Genomic DNA, 27,389 nt, shown 5'->3' with positions numbered 1-27,389 from the left:
CAAATAAAAGACAAATGCAAGTGTAAAGTGGTTTGATTTTATTGCTTCAATATAGTGACACTTTGTGCATATGATATTGTTCCATAGGTTTTTTTTTTTTTCAATATTAAAAGTTATTACTTCTGTAAATTAGAGACAAGCTATGGATTTTAAATTAAACACAACTGTTATGTTGGTTTGTATGTTATATCGCGCTAATATCTGAAACTGCCAACCCAATATGTAAAAATATTTTTACGTTTCATATTTAGCATTAATTATGGAAGGTCTTGTTACGTGAAACGGCATTGTTATAGAGGTATTATTTATAATAAACGTTTTTATCTAAACCAAAACTAAATCATTACTTAAGTCAACTTTTTTGAAACATTTCAGCCTTACTGTATTAAGGTTATTTAGATTGCAGCCTTAAACTAAATAATTCAGGCAGAAATAATTTCTGGAAAAATTTAATATTCATTTTAATGTTCGCTTAAAATAAAATAAAATATATATATATATATATATTTTCTTACTAACATGTCATGCACCGCCTCAGTAACCAGATTGTGAATCAAGTTCTATTTATTTATATACAGGGAATATTAAAATTGAAATTCACCATCCCTGTGGGTTATAAATGAAATTGTAAACACAAACACAAATTATATCAGATTTATTCTTATAAATTCTACATTCATTAGTCAATTATAGTTATTGTGAATGACATATGAATTTAAAATACATCAACAATTTCCATAAAATTATTCTAATTTTGTAGCAAACAATGATTGTTTTTACACCTTTATATTAATAATTACTGTAGACTATAATATAATATTTTAGGAATTGTAAATATTTTAGAGGTAGTAACAATTTTAATAATTTAGAAATGGTTTAAATTTATTGTTCCTGCAGAAAACCAAAAAGGTGAGAGATTGTACATATATTGAAAATTAGGAAAAAGTATAATAGCTTAAACATAAAAACCAGTACATTTAAAAAAAGATTAAGGACTAGCCATAAAAATATAAAATATAAAGGAATCGATGAATGTATACATTTTTCCTATGTATAGGTAAATTCATTCTTTATATGAGGATTTTGCTACTTTGTGGCATTTTTATAATTACAACAAATATTGTTAAGTATTAAGACATACTTTAGTAGAGAAACAAGTTTAACACAATTTTATGTCATCATGTGATGTTAGCGCAGGCAGGCTTACCCCAAGCACCACTAAGGTAAAGTACTTTACTAATAATTATTCGTTTTACAAAATTATTATTTTATATTGGTGTTTCTGTGATAAGCTTGAAAAATATACAATAGGGTGTCTGTGAATATTTTTATATTACAACAACTTCTTTAAAGAATTTTCTTCATACACATTCACAATGTACTTCAACATTTTATAACTTATTTAGGTAATATTAAATAACACTTATACATGTAGTTTACATCACATTTTTAACAACATTTTATCTTAAGTGCTGGCTCAATAAAGCAACATGATATATATTATACTATTGATATTTTTTTGCAAGTTTATCAGTAGAGTTTTCTAGAAATAAACATGATAAAACTGTTTTTTTTTATTACAATATATCCATTAAAGTGTGTTGGTAGATTAATATCTACCAACTATTTACAGGAACAAAGCTATTAACGTTTTAAATACTTTTTTGTGAAATATGTGGCAATTTTAAGTTTTATTTTAGTAATTCTAAAGAAGTTTTCTCACCTAACCTGCCGTCTCGCCGACACAGCCCGGCGGCGACCAAAGTCGGCTGGTTTTTCGTGACTACATCTTTATACTCTACAGAAAACACTCCTTTTTGGTATTAGAACCAAAGTTTGTCGACTAGGGCACTCTTACTTATGAAAATATAATATGTTGTTGCTTGGTTGGTTATAGTACACTCTTCATAGTGTGTGATCTGTGTCCTAACCAACAGACCGGGGCAGACGATCACAAACATAATTTAATGGGTTCCTCTATAATTGGTTATGGAACCCTAGACATATCCACATGCAATTTTGGCCCCCAATTATGATTATTTAAAATGGGTGACTCATATTTTAATGACACGTCACATTAACCATTATACCAGGGTGCAAGTGCAACACATATGTTACTATATGTTGCCCTACCAATGCCACATTTGTTGGTTCTAATCAAATCTTATAATTCATATCACCAGAAACTAATGCTACGGCTTGAAGTTACATATAAAATTCTGTTTAATTTTAGTACAACTAGTTTAATATTTAATGATTGTAAAGGGCACTAATCATCTCAACATTGAAATTGTAGTTATGAGTTGAATGCATTTTGTGATAGAACACAAATAAATGATAATTTTATATCACATACTGCTGTTTTTTTGTAGTGTTCAAGATTGTAATGCCATATGAAATAGGGCCCATTTGTTTAGCACAATCAAAACTTAAAGCATAGTATGTTAGTTAATAATGACTTTGTTTTTAGTTGTCCCTTTCTGATTTATGAAAATGCCATTATTTATGTGAATATACTTAGTTTGTGGATTTTATAAGGTCTTTTATTAACACCTAACAGAGAAAATATATTACTTCAAAAAAGAACTACATCAATATTTCTAAATTTGGACTTCAGCTGTCTTTCATAGTCTGTATTTATAATTCTAGGGCACTGATACAAAGCTAGGAATTTAAGGTTTTTATAATATTCAGATATAAGATCAACAATAACTGGTGTAACATTTTGTATTCTAGATAAACTTAAACTTTTTAAAGTTAATAATGCTGGACTACCTAAAGTCTTAAGGAGACACAATTCAGAAAAATTTATGTTATTCCAAATCTGTAAATGATCAATTTTTTTCAAAGATGTTAAGGAGATTAAACCTTCGTCTGATAAACTTTCACATCTTATTATGGCTAAGTCCTTTAATTGTGGACACTGAGATAACAATTGCAAAACAGTGTTGTCAACAGAATTTCCACCATATATGTGCAAGGTCTTCAATAATCTCTGCCTTGACAATATTAATAGCTTTATAAACTCTAAATCCAAATCTTTAATCTTTTCAATAAAAATATTACTCAAATGACTACACTGCAGTAAGGTGTTACAATTGTCAGAATTTAAACCAAATTCAGAAAGTGCTATATAATTTAACTCCTTAAACTTATCAAATCGTATTAATAAATCTAAATTATTCATGAGTAAAATGGAATTTTTTAAACTGAATTTTCTTAGTTTTGGCCATTTTAATATGTCATGTTCAAATTCTTTACCAACGCGACACATTACTAGTTCAAGACTTAATAAATTACTACATTGATCTATTAAGGATTTTATAACTGAATAGTCATAAACATATTGGATCTTTAAACACAAGATGTACTCGCAATGTGAAGTTATAATATCAAGATTTTTCTCACTTATTTCACTTTGACCAGGCTTTCCAGAATATATTAACACAATACGCTTCCACACAGAGGGATCTTGAGCCAGCTTGTTCCAACGTTTACACACATTTTCACATGAAAGTAATGTCTCCAGAGGTAGACATTTGAAAATATCCAACAACAATTCATCAGGTAAAACGTTGATGTTACTCAATACGTCTTCTTGATTGTTGTCATCAAAGATAGTCATTTTCTAGTCGAAACAATGCCTGTAGTAGAAAATCTATAAGCTTGGTTCAGTTATTATTTGTATCTATCTAAACCAGAATTAAAGAATGCGGTGTTTTCATAATACAACAGAACATTGATTGCGTTTGAATCTAAATAAATGCAATTCATCGAAAGCTATTTATATTCATTTCTAATAATCATGAAATTCAAAACAAAATTAACGTCAAAATATATACCACAGAGGCACAGACTACAACCACAGAGTATATTATCACTTCATGTACTAAGACTAGGAATCCAATCATATTTTTAATATATAAGCGCTTTTAGCACGATTTATTTTGCTTCCTTTACAATGAATGATCATGCATGTGAACACCACACACGATAAAAATCTAAAAGGATACAATAATAAAACTTGGATAAGCTTTATTTTAACTCGCTTGATTTCATGCGTTTGATTACACGCCCATAACAGGAGTCAGGCAGCAAGGGTAGATCGTGCTAAGCACAGAGTACTTTTTATATACAGTGCAAAGTGTAAGGTGGCGGCTGAATGCTGTATTCTGCGAGTTGATTTTTTAAATTCTGAGATAGTGTTTATATTCTTATTGATAGTAGGCCTCTCACAAACGCCGAGTAAACTCACAAGAATTGTTGTAATAATAATTCAGATAATAATTATTAATGTGATTACTATAGGTAGCAAGAAGTTATAATTTAATCTTGCGGGAACCCAACCAAGGAATCGAATCCCTAGAAAATTCATCTAGTGTTTGTGGTAGATGGCGTGCGTAAAATTCTATGTGCGACCATTGCTGGTTTGATATGTGCTGGTTTGAACGCAACTCAGTACCGCAACCCTTGAAATTGGCGGCACCTAGGAACAATGAAAAATACAAGAGGGCATACAGGAAGTTAAAAAGTCATTGTCATGAAGTTGTAAATGCTCTGAAGTTAGTGACATGCGGATCGCTTCCTTGGACCACAGAATAAGTACAAAAGTACTTGTTTGGCCCTTGTTATAGGGATGTGAAAGAGAACTTTTTTTACAATATTTAGTAAACTTTTTATTTAACCTATATCAAATAGAAGTTAGGCAGAAATTTGATTCTTTTTTTGCACGAGAGTTAAGAGTAGAATAATCTTGATAAATGACTTGATACGTGAAATAGATCTTTATTTTTCTCTCTACGTTATATTTTTCTTCTCGCTCATGTAATGAAATATGCCTTATTTTCACCTTCATAATTTACTTCAAGTGCTCTACCTTACGGTGGTGTTATCATTAAGCATCCAAATAACATAATGTGAAGGACAAAGTTTATCGGCTTAGGTGTGAGATATGTTTTTGAAATGAATAATATTACATAATGGTAACAACGCCGTTATAAACAAATATCTAAACTATACTAAATTAGTAGGCTTCAAAATAGCGCCATCCAGTTTACTACAAATTTTATTATTATATATATATTTACAAATGCTATTATTTCGACCTGAAATCTTAGAATTCCTAAAATGAAGTTAAAACTATGTTGCTCGCTAAGAGTGTAGCTTTCTATAGGTCAAGATATTTTCAAAACTAATTTATTATCCATAATATATGGAATTTACCCATTACATTCACATAAGTACTCGTATTCAAAAATGTATATATTTCAATTTAAACTAATAGTTAACTTTTAACAAAAACATTAAAACACACGGAATAAAGAAACTTAATCATTTCTAAATGAACTGTAACAGCGGTTGCTTTATAAAAGCGAGAGCGAGCGAGTTAACTTACTACGACTACAAAAAAAAATCGCTTTTATCTCAATATGAAATTAATCGACTAGATCACATTGTTTTTTTTGTCACCCCTACTTTCTTCAATGTGTGTTTAGTGTTTACTGGACTGGGCCTCTGAGGACTCATTTGACATTTCAAACTTGTCTCATGGTCTGTCTAATGGTCTCTCATTCTAAATAATTCTAATCTGTGGGCGGGTCTTGTTGGGGCGGGTCGTCGCAGCAGTTTGCTTTTAATCGTTAGTTGATAGTTCGCGTGTATTTTACTTTGTAAAGTGTTAGGCGACCCAATACCTTTTCCGATAGTACTTAATTAAATCAGAAACCATGTTACACTTAAAGAATATCGCAAAAACTGTTGCGACGCCCCTCAAAAACACCATCCAAAATGAAGGAGTGAACAATATGCTAAGAGTCGTTCCTGGTGCAGTAAACGTTTGTTGCCGTACTTATGCAAGCCATGAAATTCCTGACAGGCTTAAAGATATACCGACAAGTGCCAATCCAAGATTCTTCGATATGGTGGAATATTTTTTCCACCGGGCGTGCCAAGTGATCGAAGATAAATTAGTGGAGGATATGAAATCTAGAGTTTCCATCGAGGAGAGAAAGAAAAGGGTTGCTGGTATCCTCAAACTAATGCAGCCGTGTGATCATATCATCGAAATACAATTTCCCCTGCGCCGCGATTCCGGCGATTACGAAATGATTCTTGGGTATCGAGCTCAACATTCTTCTCACAGAACTCCAACAAAAGGAGGTAAGTACCTTCTTCGCAGACTTTTTTTTGCTTACATCATCCATACAGATCCATCTGTCGCAGTTGTTGTCGCTAAAGGTTTTTTATTTATAGCTCTTTGGTAGACACGTGATGCCGACCGTAATGTTACGTACTAAGTATCGAAATCTGTGGGATCATAACCTCTTTCTTAACGAAATTTATTTTCTTTTCCTTTCATTATTCCATTTGCAAATGCTTTATTATATAATGCACTGTTTACCTATCTTTTTATTTACAGATCTTTTCATTACTTATAAGTGTAAAGCAGAGATTTTGTCTATGTCAGTTTTTATGTGATAAAACATATTATATACCTACTAAAGGTCTATTTAATTGTATGCACTTGTTTTTTTGATATATAAAATTATGATGCTTTACAGTTTACAAAACTATCGAAAATATTGTTTACTTGATAAGAAAGGTTAGAAGAGTTCTATTTATTCACAAAGTATCCTAGTTCATATAGTAGGTACTTAACTGGCAGATAGGCATTTTCTACTTTGAAGTTAAAATTACTGTTTATAAAATTGCCATTTATTGCTTGGGACATGATCTTAGGGTTGAGATTTTTTTTATGTTATGTAGTGTCTGTCCTAAGTCTTTTGAATCTTGCTCCAAATTAGCTAAATTCCATTGAAACAAAACTTTACAATAATTTTGTGAAATCTATAAAATAACCTTCTGTGTGTACTTGGAAACCACTTGAAAAAGCTGGATTCATCATTTTCTGTGGTGTATTTATTTATTCAGACTGCTTAACACAATGCACAATTTTAAAAAGCAAACAAAATGTTTAACTGTACTTTTATCAAGCTAGAGTAAATAAATTTCAATCCCTATCAATACCCAAAAAGTAAATAAAATATATAACAATGAATATATAAGGAGAAATAAGAAGAGCCTTAGGAAGTTGAAAAAAAACCCTAGTCTTTAGTGTTTATTATAAACAGTGTCTGCTATTTTGATAAGGTCATAATACCAATGTTTTACCATTTGCCTGTATCCCATACTTTATTGATAGGCTATTAGTTAGTTCTTGGACACATATAATATGTGGTATCAAGATCCAATTCTTCTTGCTGGGTATAAATATACAATTGCCATTTTAGACTGAGATGTTTCTTGGTTGAGTCCTTGGCCTTTTCCTTTTTTCCCTTTCCAATAACTGTTGAGCTTTATCATAGTTAGATGGCATTTTTGAATGAGTTATCTAGATTACTTATTTAGGGATGAATATCTTATTTATCTTATTTTCTGAAATAGTAGGATGTTAATTCTTAAATATTACTATAACATTCCATATTGAGTGACATTTGAACACTGAACATTCATTGAGCTCCAAAATTCTTTTGAATATTTTAAGCAATACATATATGGGAAAATCCTTTTATGGAGCACTGGGTGGGTACACACTAACAAGAGGGTACCATCATAAGGGAATATGTTGGGCAAATTTTCATTATTAACATAGGTAGTTAATAAGATAATTGTTACAACCAATAAATTATATTTTTAATCTTACTGTGATTACTATGGAATTTTATCCAAAATAAATGTTATTATTAGTTATTATATTAGACTAGTCCAATAACTGAAAGATTAAAAATGCCACCACTAAAAAATTTCCTATAGGCTCATAGAGACATCCCTCATTAAAAATGCCATCACAATTATTTTAATTAACACATAATTGTTAGTCAAACCATGAAACAATTAGTAACATCCGTTAAGTACTGTAAATGTTTTAACACAGAGAATTTTTGTAGCTGCATTTTACTGTCCATCATGACCCAGCTATTTTGTGTACCAACAACCAACCTATACACAGTTTCTTTAGGTACTTATATAAATGCCAGTCAATCCTAAAATTGTGTTTAATATTTGCAATTGAAATATTTTTAAACCTGTCTCCACCTTTTAAGATATTAAAATCCACATCGATGTTGCTTAGTAGGTAGCTATGTCTATTTTTTTTATAACCAAAAATATAACAGGAAAAACTTTCTTAGATAACTTCTGATAAAATTTTATATTGTAATAGGTATAAAAAACCTTATAATTGATATATTATGTTTTGCTTTAGACATATCAGTCATAAGATAATAAGATATCGTTTGCAACGAGAATAGCTGAGGTGATGATTGGCTTGAAGTTGAGATAAAAACAAAATTCCTCGAACGTTTTTACGCGATGCCCGTGGCGGCAACAGGGGGGCGCGGCTGTGACGTGTCTAGCATCACCGTGTTATGTAACGAATTATATTCTAGTTGTTAGCTTATATAATTGAATGTCAACATTTGCAAATTCGCTTAGTGCCTTCGATCCCAGAATAGGAAAGTAGTTAACTCTATTAATATCTGTATCGTGACTAACCAATAAAAAAAACTACTTCAGGGTCACATGTATAGTTGTCTGGGAATTAAGCAGACTTGTGGAAAGGACGAATAAACAATTATTGTCTGACTTGAAAATAAATGTACAAAAAATATGGTAATGTATTTTTGTATTTTTATTGCACCTGATGTTTTACGCCAATTTTGCCACCATTTCATCAGAGTTCTCAACTAGTGATAACGATTGTTAAGGGAAGTTTGTAAAGTTATGCAAATCGGCCAAGAACAAAAATCTGTGAGCATATTTTCAATCAATATGGTGTGGTGAATACCTTAAAATAACCGTCGCTTTTTCAGAGGCCATTTTAAAAGTAATCTCAGTATTAGCAACAATAAATGCCTACCTACTATATAATACAACCTACAGACAGAAGACGTAACACCGCATTGCGCACGAAACTTAAAATTCCTCTTTCACTGGCGCCTCTGCTCTATCCAAGCTACTGTATTATTTCCGAATGCGGGAATCACTTTCTGTTATGATATATTACCATTTCACTGGTCCTCAGTGGCGTGCATAAAGGGTATGAATAGGGTATGCAGATGATATAAAATGGAGAAAATCTCCAGTCCGAGTTATAAAAAACTTAAGGATAAGCATTGTAAGAGTTATAAAAAGCCTATGTATATAAGCCTATATATATGTTACCAAAAAAAAAAGTATCTAGGCAATATTAATAATCTGAGGCTTTATATTTATACAAATCGATGATACAAAAATTTAATTGTTTTGGAAGTAGGTACATAATAAAGTAGGGTTAATTACAGTCTCATCTGATTTTTATAACGCGCCATAAAACTATGTCCAATCTTAACCTAAGTCCGGTGTAACATTGCGACCTTGAAATAACACAGTCACTTTTTTGTCTACAGGTATACGATTCTCAAGTGACGTGACCAGAGACGAAGTTAAGGCCCTGTCTGCTCTAATGACGTTCAAGTGTGCCTGCGTAGACGTACCTTTCGGGGGCGCTAAGGCCGGCATTAAGATCAACCCCAAGGAGTACTCCGAGCATGAATTGGAGAAGATCACTCGACGATTCACCCTTGAGCTTGCAAAGAAGGGCTTTATCGGTAAGAATAAAATATCAGTAATTTACAGTACAGCCGATCTATTTTGTCCGGGTAGATATGTGGCTGTTGTAGATTTTGGTTGATATTGTACAATGCACGTATTTGCGGGAAGCGAACTTTAGGTCGGCCACGTATGATCGTGCTATCTGTACACTTTTGAGTATAGAAGGTTCCTTGCAGGGATCGTCTCACTCCGGCTGGTGCCCGTATCCGGATTAAAGTGACCGTACCCAGTGGCATTTTATTCATGTACAAAAGCACTGCCTACCCTAAAACTAAAATTGATATACATATAACTCGTACAGGAGAAGGATTTTTGCCGTTTTATGCAATTTTCCTGCGTATCATATACCCATATACTTACCCTATATACTTCACAGATCTCACTGAATATAAGTCAAAATGTACATAATATCGCCCATTGCTGAAACCGAGAGGATAAACAGACTCTCAGTCTGTATCTGTGGACTGAATTTTGGTAAATTTAGAATCTCAAATCGGGAGATCCTATTCCATAATTACAAGCAAATCTTAATCGGTTACGGAAACTGAATGATTTAATTGTGCGTGGATAAATATACACTCCTACATATATTATTACCAGGGGCGACTGAAATCTTTCCGGGAATCTTTCCGAAAGAAGTCTTATAGAAACATAAACCTCGCACGCTTGTTTAAAGATTATGCATACCTAACTAAAAACAACAATAACAAGTCAATTACCATCCTTACAAACAATTCGTGTTCTAATGATTATTCATTTGTTTACTTTAGCGTCTAGGTATCTTACATACGCAGATGTAATACAAGTATTCAAATATTTACAAACCATTCAAATATGTACTTTTGCAAATACGACACGATAAATAAATACTGCAGTAGCTAACCTGAATTCAACTGACCTAGAACTGTCTCTGATCTCTATCATGTGATCAAAAAATATACAGAAACATTAATTAAACCTAGGTATCCCACTAACGGTGCAGGCCTCTCTAAAGATACATACATTTTTTTTTTAAACTCTTTATTGCACACATTGAAAAGTGGTTTACTATTGGAGCTTGTGCGGCTCGCTAGAACACTGCTCCAATGCAATCTAGCGCCTTAGAGTGCTTTAAAGATTGGCGGCAGACAATCATACCGTGTGGTGATGGCAGATCAGCTGTGAACGCAACCGTCGTACCTACGTAGCGATTACGGGATTATTAAGAAAAACGCGCAGCAGCGTCCTTTGTGATACTACTGCCTTCACCAACCCGTCTGCCGAGCGTGGTGATAATGTGCCAACTCACTCGTTGGGAAAGGAGTCTTTTAGTCCAGCAGTGGACTGTTATATACATAACTGGAACCGATGGCACGTGTTCGCCGGTACACGGGAGTCGACAGCGCCATTATCCTATTTCCGTGCTGGTATCTTATGAGATATGCTTGACAAAAAAATCGATCCACTAGTATCGGACTATAAATTGATATAGAATCCTTTTTCGTGAGTAAAACCTCTTGGATACTCTCCCTCTCGCTGCGGAAAACCGCCGCCTTGTGATTCGATTGCGGGAACTCTCTCGCACATAATCACAACTAGATTAGAACTTTGTATCCTTGACCTTGTAATCCGTACGCTGAGCTCTAGATCAAATATACATTTTGATAGAATCAATGTTTGCGATGTAGATAATTGTGTGTACAACTATTATTCTAGTAACTGAACGCCTAAAGGTCACTTCATGGTCATCTAATGTCAATAACCGTTCGCCGCCTTGGATTGAATGAAATTACTAGTGCACGCTATTGTAAATTGCCTATCAACATGTTCTCTGACGTATTTGCACCTTATTATAGTTGAAAGACAATGAGGCTTTATTAAAAATAAATAGAATATAATATCTTGATTTGTTGCCTGCAATACATTATGTTGCATTGCTTTTATATAACCATAATAAAAAATTAACACGGGATATAAAGAACTGCCATATTGATATTGTCGTATATACGCAACACGCTAAGCGTACAAATGTATAATCTTAGTATTTCGTATGGTTTTATTAAAACTCGACAAGACGCCATGTTTCCTGGACACTTGAAAAAAAATTCAATAGCTTACTTTTAAAGACGGACATTACATTTTAGAAATAGAAATATTATATATAATATTGAAGAATCGGAAAAGATTGAAGAAGCTTTAGCTCGTCCTTAAGGTGGTTATATATGAGATGAAAGTTTGTATGAAAGGCCGTAAATTATAAATCATATATTATATTATACGTATAAATTATAATACGTGTTTCACTGTTTTTAAAAACAAAAATCGACAATATATTACCGGCAACTTATTTGGATTAATATGATCGACAAAATATGTGAGCGCAAATAATGGTCTTAGACGCAAGTTTTCAAAACGAATGATTCCTATGAGTACCGTCTTTAAATATGGTATGTACAAGTGGTCGATTGCCGTAGACTGACAACTCAACAAATTTAGCGATCGCAATGCTTTCTGTTTGGCTGATACTTTTGCTCTAGTTTATAAACTACGCAAACCAGCGAAATTTTAACTTAATCTGTTGAGAATGATGAATGATGATCACATCCCCCAATTCTGGAAACTTTACTGGAAGCTTCCTGTGAGGCTGTGGCAACCTGTTCTTCTTCTTCTTTCCTCTGAGCTTCTCTCCGTACTTGATCGGCCAGAACCTTCCGTATTCCGTGTACGTAGGATCAATACTACCTGTTATCTACATACCAAAATATAGAATGATTATATATTATAACTGATGCTGTTCAAGCATTCAAACGCATTAGCTGTTAAACGCATGGATGGACGCTCGAAAAAAATAAATAATAAATATACTACGACAATACACACATCGCCATCTAGCCCCAAAGTAAGCGTAGCTTGTGTTATGGGTACTAAGATGACTGATGAATATTTTTATGAATACTTAAATACTTAGAATATACATATAAGCACTCAGACACTGAAAAACATTCGTGCTCATCACACAAACATTGTTCCAGTTTTGGGAATCGAACCCACGGCCTTGGAATCAGAAAGCAGGGTCGCTGCCTATTGCGCCAGTCGGCCGTCAAATATTCTTAATTAATGGCAACACCATGAATCAAGTTTATTTGAATCCTTTTTTACCTTTATATATAAGTTATATTATGTGTTGCCCATTCGTTCTTTGTTTCTCATTAGTTTCATAACAAAGCAAACTGCTATCGAGATAATCAGCTGCGGTTGTTAAGGTGTTTATACCAAACTAAATAGTCAATTTACCTTTAAACTAGATGTTACACGCGTTCTTTGCATGCGTTAATTACGGTTTTTTACTAATTAAGTGGGAAAGTCTGTTTTCTTGGGATAGATAATAGCCTTTGTCCGCCCTTTCACCTAACTCTATGCCAAATATCTTAGTTAGCTTAGGGCGTAAAGGAAGTACAAACAAACAATCACACTCTCGCATTTATAATATTATTAAGGATAGCACTGGGCTCTTGCTATTTGATAATAAAATCACGCAAAGCAATCAGCAACATCGACTCACAAAACTGACATTATATATAACTTAATGCGAAACATAAATAAAGTTATATTATTAGGTGCAAAATGATAAATGAACGACATATTTACATACTTAGTGCCAAATGATAATTGAATTCACACCTTAATCGTTACCTCGTATATTTCCCAAAATAGTTTTGATACCTATTTTATTTTCATTTTGTAATATATGTGTTTTACTAAATCGGTTCTACTATGAAATTATACTAATTCTTCCGCCTAGGATCTTGTTTTATCCTCAAATTACAAATAACAAATTACGTAAAGTCAAAAACAAACTACACTACACTTACGTCAAATACAACTTAAAGTATTTATATTAAATGTTATTGATTTTGTATCATGTATAGTCATATAATGCGTAGTATGAACCAATTAAATTTTAAAATTTTATTAAAAACCGGCTAAGTGCGAGTTGAATTTCTTTACTGCATAATGAAACACTCCATAGTATTAACATATAGTTTCGTTTTCTGTATGGGTTCGCTTTATTATTTAAATTTTTAATTTTAATTATTTGTTATAGCGGCATTATATTCAATTTCTTCGATTACGGCTCTTAGAAGCCCATAGATAGTAGTATGGAACCCTCAAAAACTATACCGACTTCTTATTTTTAATTAATGGTTCAAAGTAAATTTTTACAATTGCACTGCTCGGCTAGCATGGGCACGACACAATTATATCCCCGGGGAAAGGATAAAAATGTATCTTCTCCCACAGCTTTATCAACTCTCAGAGAACTGGCGCACAAGTGGAAATAATATCCAAATGATATACTATTTGCTATAATAAACGGGGCTAAACTTTTCCTACTCCATGTTCCCGTGCTTTAGCAGATGGATACGTTAATTTTATTCTGTGTGAGTGCTGGCCTTGCAGATTGAGATAAATTTGCTCTTGTCCATTGAAGAGTTTCTCCCTCTATATTCGACAGGTCATAATAAATTTTAAATGAAACAAACTATTTGGTAAACCTTTTCAAATGAATAATATCTCAATTCGTTTTTTATAGGTATTGTCGCAAAAATACATTTATGTTGAAGTAAAAACCCTGCACTAAAAGTTAAAATAAAAGCACCTTGTTTTATACCAAGGATTTAATTTTGTAGCACAATTTTAGGTTGCCGCAATGTATGCCGACCTTCTTTATAAGTGACATTTTAACACGTTGTTAAGTCAACTGCGCAGAAGCAAGCAGCTTGAAATAAACTATATCATCTATAGAAAAATAAGAAAAACAGACATAGATAATATACCTATAATGAACCGTTTTGTGATTTGTGAGAGTCCCTAAAGGAATATTTGTCTGACTTATAATAAAATTTAAGAGTTAGTCTTTTTGTTCTTGTTTGAACGCGTAGTTAATCTTTTCAAAATTCATTTATTTTAAGTAGGCCTACTTTATAATCCTATATTGCGGGAGATGGGAGCGGAGCTGACTGGTTCTTATAGATAGCCCAAGTAAAATACTGTTTAAGGATTCATAAAAATTCTACCCCGGAAGGTGTTAAATAGGGGATGGGAGTTTACTCGAAATTGTCAGAACATGCTTAACTCTTTAGATATTTGTCTAATTTAAAAAATCTTAGCAGTATGCTGACGAAGTTTTCAAGTTGAAGAGTTCTTATCCTGCTATGCTATGTGCAGCAATTAGATTAATAAAAACCCAAACGCTCCAAAAGTACGATTACATCTATAGTCTACATATATTGCGTTTTTATCATAAGCAGGATATGATGTAATGTTTCAGTCGCTCTATCTTTATTAATTAATTTTTACATTGTAATCAAATAGCAGACGTGCAGTAGACAAAACAAAAACTTGAGAAGGCACTACATCTGGTTTTGTTGTCATGTGATCACATAACGCGTAGCTATGCCGTTCAGTACAATGATACCATTATTTTGGCAAGGTGACAAGGAAAGACTGACTCATTATAAATAACGCTGAACAATCTAACAGTTCACGGAACTAGGGATATCATTGGACTTTTAATGCATACACTACGGCCTGACCTACCTCTTTATTCTGTTACTTTACTGATATTTGCTAACCCATGCACAATTTGCGATGAGTTGTGAAAACGTAAAGGACGACTTGCGAGTGATTTGTTAAAAAATTTACAGAATTGACACATATAGAAAGTTGATACTGTAGAAACTCGACCTTTATGTTTAAACGCTTTCAGACGTGTAAAATATAGCTGTAACTCCCTCCTCTATTAGGGACCATTTAACAAAAAAAAAAAATATCTTTTTTATTTCGGACCCTTTATGACGACTATATCTAGGTCCTTTCTAAGATAAGCTGTAAAGCTGGGGATTAGCTAAACAATGGTTTCTCTGTCATAAATAATTTGACATTCGAAAGACAAAACCATTTTGGAACTAATAAATATGTAACCGATTTACAACATTTGAATCGAAGGCCGATTGGCGAAGTGGGCAGAGACCCTGTATTCTGAGTCAAGCTTGTGGGTTCGATTCCCACAACTGGACAATCTTTGTATGATGACCATGAATGTTTTTCAGTGTCTGGGTGATTATATCTGTATATTATAAGTATTTATGTATATTATTCATAAAAATATTCATCAGTCATCTTAGTACCCATAACACAAGCTATGCTTACTTTGGGGCTAGATGGCGATGTGTGTATTGTCGCAGTGTATTTATTAGCATAAGGGCATAATATTAAAATCAACATACAAAATTAATTTTACTTAAAATGTTCGTGAATTTTTAAAATATCTTTAAAATTAAATATCATAGGCAATATCATTATTATCAACATGATTATTATCGTGTCACAACATTTTTTTTTTTTTTTTTTTTAATTTTTTGATGTTGACCTTTCTCTGAGATACAAGCTTAAGGTCTTGTTGCTTTATAAGATGTTGTTTAACAGCGTCCCATTTTCAGGGCCCGGTGTGGACGTACCCGCCCCGGACATGGGTACTGGTGAGCGCGAGATGTCATGGATCGCTGACACCTATGCCAAGACCATCGGTTTCCAGGATATCAATGCTCACGCTTGCGTCACGGGCAAACCCATTAACCAGGTAATTATCAGCCTATAAGACAAAATCTAATCCAGATTTTAACAGCCTTCTGCTGGACATAGAATAGAACTCCTTACAAAATCTCTCTATCTATGTAAGGGGTTTACCAACGCGGCATTTTGGGTGAAGGTTTGTCACTCAAGCACCAAGGGACTGTAACTGCCATCGGTCCAACAAGGTATGTGATAAACTGTCGTTTCGCTCTTTACTTTAGACTAGCTGCGCCCCGCGGTGCTACCTGCGGTGTATGAGCCATTTGGTTGAGGTGAACGAAGGTTATATTTGGTGTTAAAATTGTATGTGGCGATTTCTTGCATAAAAAGTAGCCTATTTTACTCTCCGAACTTCCTAACTAAGTATGCTAAAATTCAAGTGCATTGGTTGCTTCGTTTGGGCGAAAAAGAAGGACAAAAAAACAAACATCATACACTTTTTATTAGTGTTTTTACCTACACTTGGAGGAATTAACAATTTTATAAATTTAAAATGCATATAATAATTTTTGGAACCGACAGGATTTGAACCTGCGACTCTCTGGCAATCGCCGCCTGAGCGCTTTATCCAATTAATTAGTGTATTGTCCTAGTATTTTATATGCATTTTAAATTTATAAAAAAATAAACAACAAATAAGATCGCATTAATAATATGTATACTAGTAAATATGGATTTGATTGGGTATTGATGCTCCGAGCTCTTTTCTACATCGCTGAGTGCTACTGGAACTTTTTCTATGACGGCTATAGTTTACGTCAATGTTTCAGAGGCAAACCAATAAAATGTAGCACACGGAAAAAGCAATGTTTTATTTATTATTTAAAGCCCATAATAATTCTTCTTGACGACCGACTGGCACACTGGACAGCGACCTTGCTTTCTGAGTTTAAGGCTGTGGGTTCGATTCCCACAACTGCAACATGTTTGTGTGATGAACACAAATGTTTTTCAGTGTGTGGTTTGTTTATCTGTATATTATAAGTATTTATGGATATTATTCATAAAAGTACACACCACATCACCGTAGTACCCATAAAACAAGTTACGGTTACTTTGGGGCTAGATGGCTATGTGTTTATTGTCGTACTATATTTATTTATTCATTTATATTAGAAAAAAACATATATTTTGAATAATGTAAATAAGTAATAAAAAATATATGTAGATTTTGCGTCATCGATGCATTGCAAACATTATTTTAATTTCATTTAATGAGGATTAAGCGTTAATATTATAAAATCGAATCGACAAAGAGGAAAAAAATTGGCTTTTCACTCATTCATTTCAATAAAATAATAAAGGTATTTTCGTTCCAATAGGGTGGTATCCACGGCAGGGTATCAGCCACTGGCAGAGGTGTATTCCACGGTCTTGAAAACTTTATCAATGAAGCTAACTACATGAGCATGATTGGTAAGTGATATTACAATGTTCTTTTCAATTCCTTATCCCACGGATAAGAGATAATAGTAATACATTAAATGTATTGCATTGCTACTAAGATTTACACTCTTTATCTTATAAAATCGTTAACTTTTTATTTAACTGAAAGTTTAATATTTTGTATATGAAATGTCAAGAAATACGGAGTACATGTCCGGAGTTACGAAACTTGCGTTTTTCGGACAGCGCGTCAAGCACTAAGTTCCTTTTATTAAATACGAGTTTAAAGGGTGATTTTAAATGGTACGCTTGAAGGGTAGCCGAAACTCTGCATCCCTCTCACTTATGATAAAGAAGCCAAGTGACATAATAAGGGGGTGAAGGAGAAGGCACTCTACGATCAAATGAAATGATAGAATAAAAATTACAGGTACAACTCCTGGATGGGGCGGCAAGACGTTCATCGTGCAGGGCTTCGGTAACGTGGGGCTGCACACGTGCCGCTACCTTGTACGCGCTGGCGCCACGTGTATCGGCGTCATCGAGCACGACGGCGCCATCCACAACCCTGACGGCATTAACCCTAAGGTAAGTCCTTCATCCATCAATTCATCCACTAATCCATCCATCCACGCCTCCAAAAAACTCCATCCATCCATCAATACATATTTGAAAACTTGCCAAAAAGTTAAATAGTTATTTATTCTTTCAAATAGATATTTATAACTATCACTGTTAAAATTTAAAATTGTGTTACAGAGAAAAAACATACATACATATATATTTCCATCCATTATTCATTCATCCACCCACCCATTCATCCATCCAACCACCCATTCATCCATCCAACCACCCATTCATACATCGTCAAATATAGTCACGGGGTTCTCGGCCTTGCTCATCCATTCCAAGTTTTTGGTATAGTTATAAATGGTGATTAATTTAATTATGTTTAATTATGTCGGCTACCAAGCGGCTATTCTTGCTTCATGCCTTACCGATCTTGATTCCTCGTTAATTGACGTTCGAAAGCATATACGATACTTGCTAAACCCCAACAAGGAAATATCATTGGCTTTGGATACAATTTAAAATTATTTTCCTAAGCGCTAGAAACCCGTCAATGTCGGTCACTCTAATGAAATAGGCCCTGGCGTAGGCTGAAGTTATATTAAGTAGGTATTATGTATTCATTCTAAAAGGCCTGTCTACTAACACTCTTATTGTAACACCTTTAGTGCTTGTGTATTTCAAATCTCAAGAACTGTTCCTGTATAAGAAATAAAATACACAGTGAACTTTACTTACTCTTTGTCATCATCATCATCATTTCAATCAATTCCCGGCCCACTACGACGTCACGTCTAATATAAACTTACATATTTTGTACCGTTTGAACTTCAAAAACCAATGTGTATGTAAAGTAGTTTGTGATTTCCAACTATCAGTTACTAAGTTTTTTTGTTATCAATACCAAAATCAATAATCTTTACCATAATTATTGTTTGATGATGAATAAAGAGTTGCTCTAATTTGCCTATGACATCACTAGTGCGGCCATGCCACCCGGCGAAGTTTTCGCGGGAAATTATAATTATAAATAAAATTTGCAATTTATATCAACAAAACCTTTAATCTATTCTAAAATTAGATTTTTTTTTTATATACTTCCGAACGTCATTGTGCAGCTTTTCAAATTGCATAAATTAAGAACGCACATAACTCCGAAACGCTTGCCAGGGTTCGAACTCGCCCCCCGCCCCAGCAAGGGAGCCTAGCCTGGCTATCACCGCTTCATATAACACATACTGTCGATGTTAATAAGTTATGTTCGCGCTTTAGGTAGCTCATTTTCTAATCTGTAAACGTCACTCCTATTGCCGATAATGTTTATTGAATGGATTATGTAGAGATACTTCTCTTAAAATAGTTTAATATCTAATATAGTAGTTTTAATTATCTTAATAGTTATATATTTAGGTTGTTGGTGTACAACAGAGTCTGGAAGGTTTTAATTTAGCATTTAGTGTTTTATTTATTTTTATTATTTTATTCTCTTTATTTGTACACCACAATGATGTTAGGAAAATAAAAAAACAATAGAAATACAAAGAAAGAAGTAGAATACAAAAGGCGGCCTTATCGCTTAGTAGCGATCCTGCATTGTTCCTGCATTAACTAAGCGTTGATAATCTTTTACTAAAAACAGTGTGCTACTTAGTGAAAAAGAAACTTTTAATAATAATCTATGTTGCTGTGCACAGCAAAGAAAGATATACAGTGGAATCTCTACAACTCGAATGTCAAGGGAAATGCAAAAAAAAATCGAGTTAACGAGTTTTCGACTTAACAAAAACTTCGAGATACATTCCACTGTATTATTCTTATTTATGACTAAATGGCTGTCCGCTTTACATGATCGAGCATAATTTTATCGATAGAAGAAAATTACAAAGTTACCTACCTATTACCAAAATTTGGAGTAGGCAGGTTTTTTTAGTAATCTTGGCATAAAGATTTAATAGATAATATATACTATTTTATTATTTATGCCAAGATATTCCAAATACCTAAATTAGAATATATTACCAAATTACTCAGAAACGTCTGCATATTATGCCTTTATTAATGAATAGTTTTGTTGATTTAATATTATTGCTAACATCCTCCTAGAATACATCAAAAATGCGAAAAAAAAGTACAACAAGTTTGATAAAACGATTTCTGTGACATACTTCTAACAAGACTATGCTTTGTCTAAATTAGGATGATAGATGTTAACAAGGATAATTTTGATAGCTCACAGAAGGGATGAGGTTATTTTATAATCTTTAATAAACCTATGATATTATCCTTTCCATAACAGCTCTTGGAATCGATAGTTGCATGTCAATATGGTCTAATTATACTTTATGGTACAAAACATTTGATATTTTATTTCTTTTTTTGGTATAATATTCCCACCTAAGAATTTTACATTCTACATAACTGGTAATATTGATGTGAAATGATTTCTAATAATTTTTTTACTAAAATAATTAGTTTTATACGTTTATTACTTTAATATTTACAAAACATCTTAATATAGTTACATAATCGTGATATTTATATGTTCGATTTATTTCCTTTCAAAACCGATTTACGATTGGTTTTTTTGTTCGTTGTGCGTCGCATGCACTAAGTGGGCACTGGGGGGGAGTACCCAGCCATCTACGAAGTAAGACATTATCTGTATTATATTTTTCCTGAAAAAATACGAAACTTGACGGGCGTGTACCTGTCAAAATTATCATCTATAATAAGGCAAAGCATACCTTCTGTTTGTGACGTAACACAGATAATAATCGTCATCCAAGTCTTAGAAATGTTTTCTAGTATCTAAGCGATGATAGTGAATTTAGCATACGTTTCCAGATAATACTATTCAATTCTTATCTCGATAAGATAGTAGTATTTGTTTGTTTCAGTAGGCGTATTAAAATCTATTCCCGGGGCTATCTTAAATTCGTATCCGATGACCGCCATAGTTGCACTGGCAGCATTATTATTTTAATAATAATCATCAAAATGGCGAAATTTAATTTATTTTATAATTTTTTTAAATGCTGATAATTTAGAATCACATTTCAATTTCGGCGCAAGAATTATCATTATTACTTAACGGTTCGTTTTGAAGTTTCTTATTAGGTTAGGTTGTTTACCAAAGAGTTTGACTATTTTAGATTAACTAACTATGTCAACGTCTTACGCATTAACTTTTTTTTATTGTACTTGCAGAATCACTTGAAAGATTTTATTATTTTTGTCAGATAGAATTCGAAACGTGTACAACGGTCTCCCTCGCTCTCGGGATACATTTTTCGTGGACTTTCTATAAGAGGAAAAAGTATAAAATATTAGGTGTAATTCATTATACTTCGCTAAAATTTAACATTTCCACATGTTATGATTGATTATTTGGTTATTATTTGTTATTCAAACCGGAAGAGGTGAGAACTTAACGTGGCATCATAAAGTACAGTTTCTAACACGTGACGTGACTATCATGGCTTAAGAATTGTTTCACAGCAATTATATCATTTTAGTTAACATATCCGCACTGAGCCAACGTGACTATGGCCTAAACCCTTATCATAGTGGCTGCAGTCCCATGCCCTGGGCTGGCTTGAAGTGGGCCGGTAATGATCATTTTAGAATTTCCCCTACTAAATAAACAAAATCGGATTTTTCCTCGCTAAATAGTTAGGCGAAAATATGAGCCGGGTCTTATTTTAACAGAAAAGGTCAGAGCCCCCTGTCCGTACTATCATCCTTTTAAGTAATATTATTTTACAAATGTTGACGCTCGTGCATCAGAATAAACAGAAATGCAATTTGTCACTGGACAGTCCTCTCGTTTCTTTAATTAAGTTACAAAAAAATTTATTAGGTATTGTTTGGAAATTAAATGAATACGTTATTCCAGGCTCTTGAGGACTACAGGATCGAGAATGGCACGATCGTTGGCTTCCCCGGCGCGAAGGCCTACGAAGGCGAGAACATGCTGTACGAGAAGTGCGATATCCTGGTACCAGCTGCCGTCGAGCAGGTTATACACAAGGAGAACGCACACAAGATACAAGCCAAGGTCAGTAGTTTTATTTTTTATTTTACAAAGTTTTTCCGAACTATTTCGGCCACAGTGGTCCATCTGTAGAGATTTTCCAACTATGCGAAGATATTATAGTGCACAAGTGTGTGCACAAACACAGCTGCACATCATTACCTCACTGTCTAAGTCTGATCCGACATGACCGGGAAGAGAACGGTTGCAGGACCGACTCCTTAACCTGCTCTCTGCGGCACGGAGGAAAATTTCGCCAATTTCCAAACAAACCTCTACTATACTCATTTCATTCATTGACCCGGGGATCGAACCCAGGACTTCGTGACCTACAATCGATCTAGATGCTACGACAGCAGCAGAAGGTGATATTTTTACTAGGCTTCTCATACAATATCTTCATTACTTTTTAGTGTAAAGTGTTAATTAAAAAATGAAAAAAAAAACAAGTGTATGTAGTAAATATATGATTGATGTTTTTATTATTTATTTTAATATTTTAAAAACATACACGACAAAGGAGTACTAAAATATACAAAAAGAATAGAGTAACAATAAGAATAGGTACATGCATTCATCTGCTAGACAAATCAATAGAATTTTAACCAAAACACTATATTATAAAAAACAACTTAAAAATTACAAATCGGTACGTTCCGTGGATTAAAGAGTCAATATTTTTTCCTTCGACTCCCCGAAGCCGCCGACCACAATTTAATGAGCCAGTCAAAAAGAGAGAAAGAAAGACTATGACAATAAACATCGCCATCTAGCCCCAAAGTAAGCGTAGCTTGTGTTATGGGTACTAAGATAGCTGTTGAACATTTTTATGAATATAATACACATATAAACACCCAGACACTGAAAAACAATCATGTTCATCACACAAACATTTTCCAGTTGTGGGAATCGAAATCGCTGCCCTTAAAAACATATTGTTTAAACACGGCATACAGCGTAAACAGGTTTCTAGATATTGATAAACTTGGTGTCGTTGGATTCTTCTTTCGGTGTGGGAGTGTGTAGGACTGTTACGTAACAAAAAAGCAATACCACCACTATTATTAAAACACGGCCTACGACCAAAATAGGTTCCTGGAATTGTTGAATTTATAGTCGTAAAAATGTAATAGGCCCGTTTTGACATTTGTGCAAGACCATAGAATGTAACTTGGAACGAAACTGAAAGAAACAAAAAAATAAAAATCAATTACATACAGTGTTTTAAAAAATACGTAAATTTTTTTGGGAAGTTAAATAATACGAAAGAATATATCGCGAGTATTCTTTTTGCGCTTACTTCATAGTAGCATGCAATTTATAATTGTTGCGAAACGTTCCGAAAACAGTTACGTTCTCAGTCTTTTTTTTTTTATACTAGAGCTGTAACCATTTTTTTACTGAATATCGAAATTATATATTGTGTAGTTATTTTTACTGCAACGAATGAGCTTGGTTCTCAAAATGGGTTCTAAATAATGAGTCTGAGTTGATGTATCTGACCAAGCGGCACATGACTTTAGCGTCCCCGCGCGCACTGCGCAGTTTTTCGTTCCTCATCTTGTAAAGTTGACTGTGCGCTCGTTTAAGTAAACAATATTGATATATATTGTTTACTTTTACGTTAACTATGGCTCTTCTATTTTGGACATTAATTTAAACATAGTGATTTGACTCGATTTTTGTGTTTGTTTTTATATAGTACTAACTCTGTTTCAACATGTTAAAAAGTGGACGTATAATCAACAGCCAGTTACGCGTATTGGTTGTGAAGTTAAAGGAATACTTTGAACGAACGAACACTTTACAATACATAATAATATCAATCCAGTACTGATACAAACTTGAATTGATTTATCGTGAGTATCGAGTACAGAGTCTTATGGTTCCATAACTAGTTACGTCGCGATGACAAATGTCAAAACGGGCCTATTATATTTTTACGACTATAGTGGCGTTAGGCGAAATCCACTTTTTTTTAAACGGCCTACAGTCTAAGCAGAATGCTGGAGGCGTGTCCGCGATGTAGCTATACTGTTAGGTTGTGACGTAACAGCTTATAGCCGGACACACTCTGCATAATCTAACACGAGTTACGAAACTATTCCCGCGGCATTCAAAGAAGCGCTATATTTGCGCGGGTGGGTTAGTGTTACATGATAACAGATGTCATCCTGGTCCATACTTTAATAAATTATATTCTGTAATTTTGGTGTGTCAATTTTAGTTATCACCAATATCTTATCATTCTCAGCCTACTAATGCCCCCTTCTTTGTCTGGCCTCTTCTCTCGAATAAGAGGAAATAGAAAGAAATGACTGTCCCATGCTTTTCAAAATGCGGCTGCGGTGTGGTGTTCTTGCTTGGCGAGCTTTCACCATGTATCACAATTTCCCAAAATGTTTGTATATATAAATTGTAACGATCGGGCCGCCGACTTATTGGTTATACACAATTTCCTCCCTCCAGTTACTGAGATTTTTTTTTTGTCAGAATAACCTTTTATACAATATTTTCTAGCCCGACTGAACTCTGGAATCTTACCTTGAACCTAGTTGTCTGTATTCGATAAGCTAGATTACGTAACAAGCTAACCACTAGACCGAAGATACAGTTGGAAGGTTTCTATTATACTTATTATTACGTAATCACTGGTAAGAGCTGGTTTGACTCAGCTAGTATATAATATATAGTTTTTATGTAAGGGTATTTTGCTTTAATTCCGTCTGTGCTAAGGGTAAATCAGTATGGATTTTTCTGATTGTCCTATTTATCATACTTCTATTGAATATAAGATAAGAACCAAAACATAATTAAATAGAATGAAAGAATGTACAAATGTTATGTACAGACATTATTTAATTATTTACTTCCAAAGTGTTTTTTACGGCTGGTATAGGATGAGTATAATTATTTCGAAGGGGGATAACAAATCTTTTAATTATCCCTCTTATAAATGGCGCAATCCTGTCTGTCGTTCCTACTCTCCGTTGCTTTGCAATACATTGAACCCCATTGGCATCTCATGGGTAGCCAATAACTCGCGTCACCGTCTACTCCGGCGGACCGTGGAAGCGTCGATATAGACGACTTTGGGTATCACTAACTCAAACGATTACTTAATAAATTGTAAATTCCGTTCCAGATAATCGCGGAGGCTGCCAACGGACCTACAACACCGGCTGCTGACAAGATCCTGATCGACCGCAACATTCTCGTGATCCCAGACTTGTACATCAACGCCGGTGGTGTCACCGTCTCCTTCTTCGAGTGGCTGAAGAACCTCAACCACGTCTCATACGGCCGTCTCACATTCAAATATGAGCGTGAATCCAACTACCATTTATTGGGTAAATAATTGTCTTCTACTCAAATTGTTCATCGTCAGGGCATAGGTCAAGTCCAAGGTCCCGGCTAAGATTTTTTGTATATTCGATTCGGGATGTTCGATTTCTATGAGATCTCTCCATTGAAATCTATAAATTTTAATCTGAGAAAATTGAGAGTTTCGAGACACATGTCGTATGTGAGACGCATAATGTTTTTAAATTCTGAGCAAAGTCAAAGTTCACTATAAAACTCTACTTACTTCTTAGTTCTTCTATTTTTTTAATGTTTTGTTTATTATCCTTTTGTAGAATCTGTGCAAGAATCCTTGGAGAGACGATTCGGCCGTGTCGGTGGACGTATTCCCGTCACTCCCTCAGAGTCCTTCCAGAAGAGGATCTCCGGTGCTTCCGAGAAAGATATTGTACACTCCGGCTTGGACTACACCATGGAGAGGTCAGCCAGGGTAAGTTGACCTTGTTTATTCTACAATACTTACATCAAACTGTATCAAATTCCTATATAATTACTATTTTACCGTCCTACAATGACGGCCTAGGTAATTCGTTCCAGTTTGTTGCTAGATTATTATTCATTGTTACAAAAGATTTAAGTAACAAAATTAAAGTTATATTAAAAAATGAGTGCGTTCAAAACTCTATTGACAGTGCGAGTTTGGCGGCGTGGTGGTAGTATTTATCACTGTTAAGATCAGTTATTCTAGTGTATAAATTTACATATTAATAAATTAATATCGAGACTTTACCGCCATATTAGCGTAACCGACAAAAATTTTAAAGCCTTATACGTTGTAAAGTGACTGAGAAAATTTATGATTTGTGGTTAGTAAAGGCTTGATATATTTAGCACATTGTATACAGGTTATTTATGTCACCCTATGATAACTATACAGTGACGTAAAGAAATATTTAAAAGAATAATCGATTTCTCATCTCTCGTTTGTTCGTATAGAATTAGTGTAGTACCTTTATTAAAAGTCGTTGTAAGTTTGTTAAAAGAAGCAAATCGCACTTTATTTGTGTGTAACCAAAAGCTGTGAATGTGGGTGTAAGCGCGGGAGTTCTCAGTACAGAAGAAATCAATTCACCGCCAAGTATCACTTCCTATAACGGTTAAAGTAAACGTCGTGTGGAAACCTACATATCTGAGAGCTCTCCTTCTATTTTCTCAATGCGTGATAAATATGCCGATCCGCGCTAAATATACCAAGCCACCGTGGTGGACTACGGCCTAAATCCTTCTCATTTTGAGAGGAGATCCGATTCGACGATGATGAATGATGATAATGATTGTTTATTTACAGGCCATAATGAAGACTGCCTTGAAATTCGATTTGGGTCTGGATCTGCGAACAGCCGCGTACGCTAACTCCATAGAAAAGATCGTTACGACATACGCAGACGCTGGCCTCGCTTTTTAAATAACTCACTTTACGAATTTAAGTATTGTCTGCATTTTGAAGACTATATAGTCCCCTTTGCACTTAAGTATAACTTTTAAGACATAATCACAGTATTTTATTTCTTTGTTAAAATCATGGCTTTTTTTACTTTTAAAGTTAAGCGAAATATTGTTAAAACCTTTAAGTGGATATTTAAATTTCCAATTGTATCACTTTTTCTTTAATTTTCGAAATAAATTGTTTTACTGTTACTTTGTGGTATAATTTATAGCAATTATTTTAAACTAACTGATATATATATATATACATAATCATCAGCCCACAGGAAATATAGCAGAGGTAAATATATATAAGCCCCAAAATCGCCATAATATTATGCATCAG

At 33.8% G+C, this 27,389-nt stretch overlaps 2 protein-coding genes across 2 annotated transcripts; one reads left to right on the top strand and one right to left on the bottom strand.

Moving 5' to 3' along the window:
• Positions 1 to 47: 47 nt before the first annotated feature.
• Positions 48 to 3,828, bottom strand: LOC120626663 (S-phase kinase-associated protein 2-like). The gene has a single exon (XM_039894269.1). It carries the CDS (start codon positions 3,623 to 3,625, stop codon positions 2,576 to 2,578), a length of 1,050 nt encoding a protein of 349 aa, XP_039750203.1. The 5' UTR covers positions 3,626 to 3,828; the 3' UTR covers positions 48 to 2,575.
• Positions 3,829 to 5,584: 1,756 nt separating this feature from the next.
• On the top strand, positions 5,585 to 27,256 carry LOC120626874 (glutamate dehydrogenase, mitochondrial). Its single transcript, XM_039894658.1, has 9 exons — positions 5,585 to 6,159; positions 9,447 to 9,647; positions 16,134 to 16,273; positions 17,589 to 17,682; positions 18,083 to 18,240; positions 22,118 to 22,279; positions 25,401 to 25,605; positions 25,894 to 26,048; positions 26,907 to 27,256. Exons 1-9 carry the CDS (start codon positions 5,727 to 5,729, stop codon positions 27,021 to 27,023), a joined length of 1,665 nt encoding a protein of 554 aa, XP_039750592.1. The 5' UTR covers positions 5,585 to 5,726; the 3' UTR covers positions 27,024 to 27,256.
• Positions 27,257 to 27,389: the final 133 nt, after the last annotated feature.

The sequence above is a fragment of the Pararge aegeria genome, chromosome 10 (genome assembly GCF_905163445.1).
Source record: "Pararge aegeria chromosome 10, ilParAegt1.1, whole genome shotgun sequence".
In the NCBI taxonomy this organism is placed as follows: domain Eukaryota; kingdom Metazoa; phylum Arthropoda; class Insecta; order Lepidoptera; family Nymphalidae; genus Pararge; species Pararge aegeria.
This window is presented reverse-complemented; position numbering and strand designations above follow the sequence as displayed.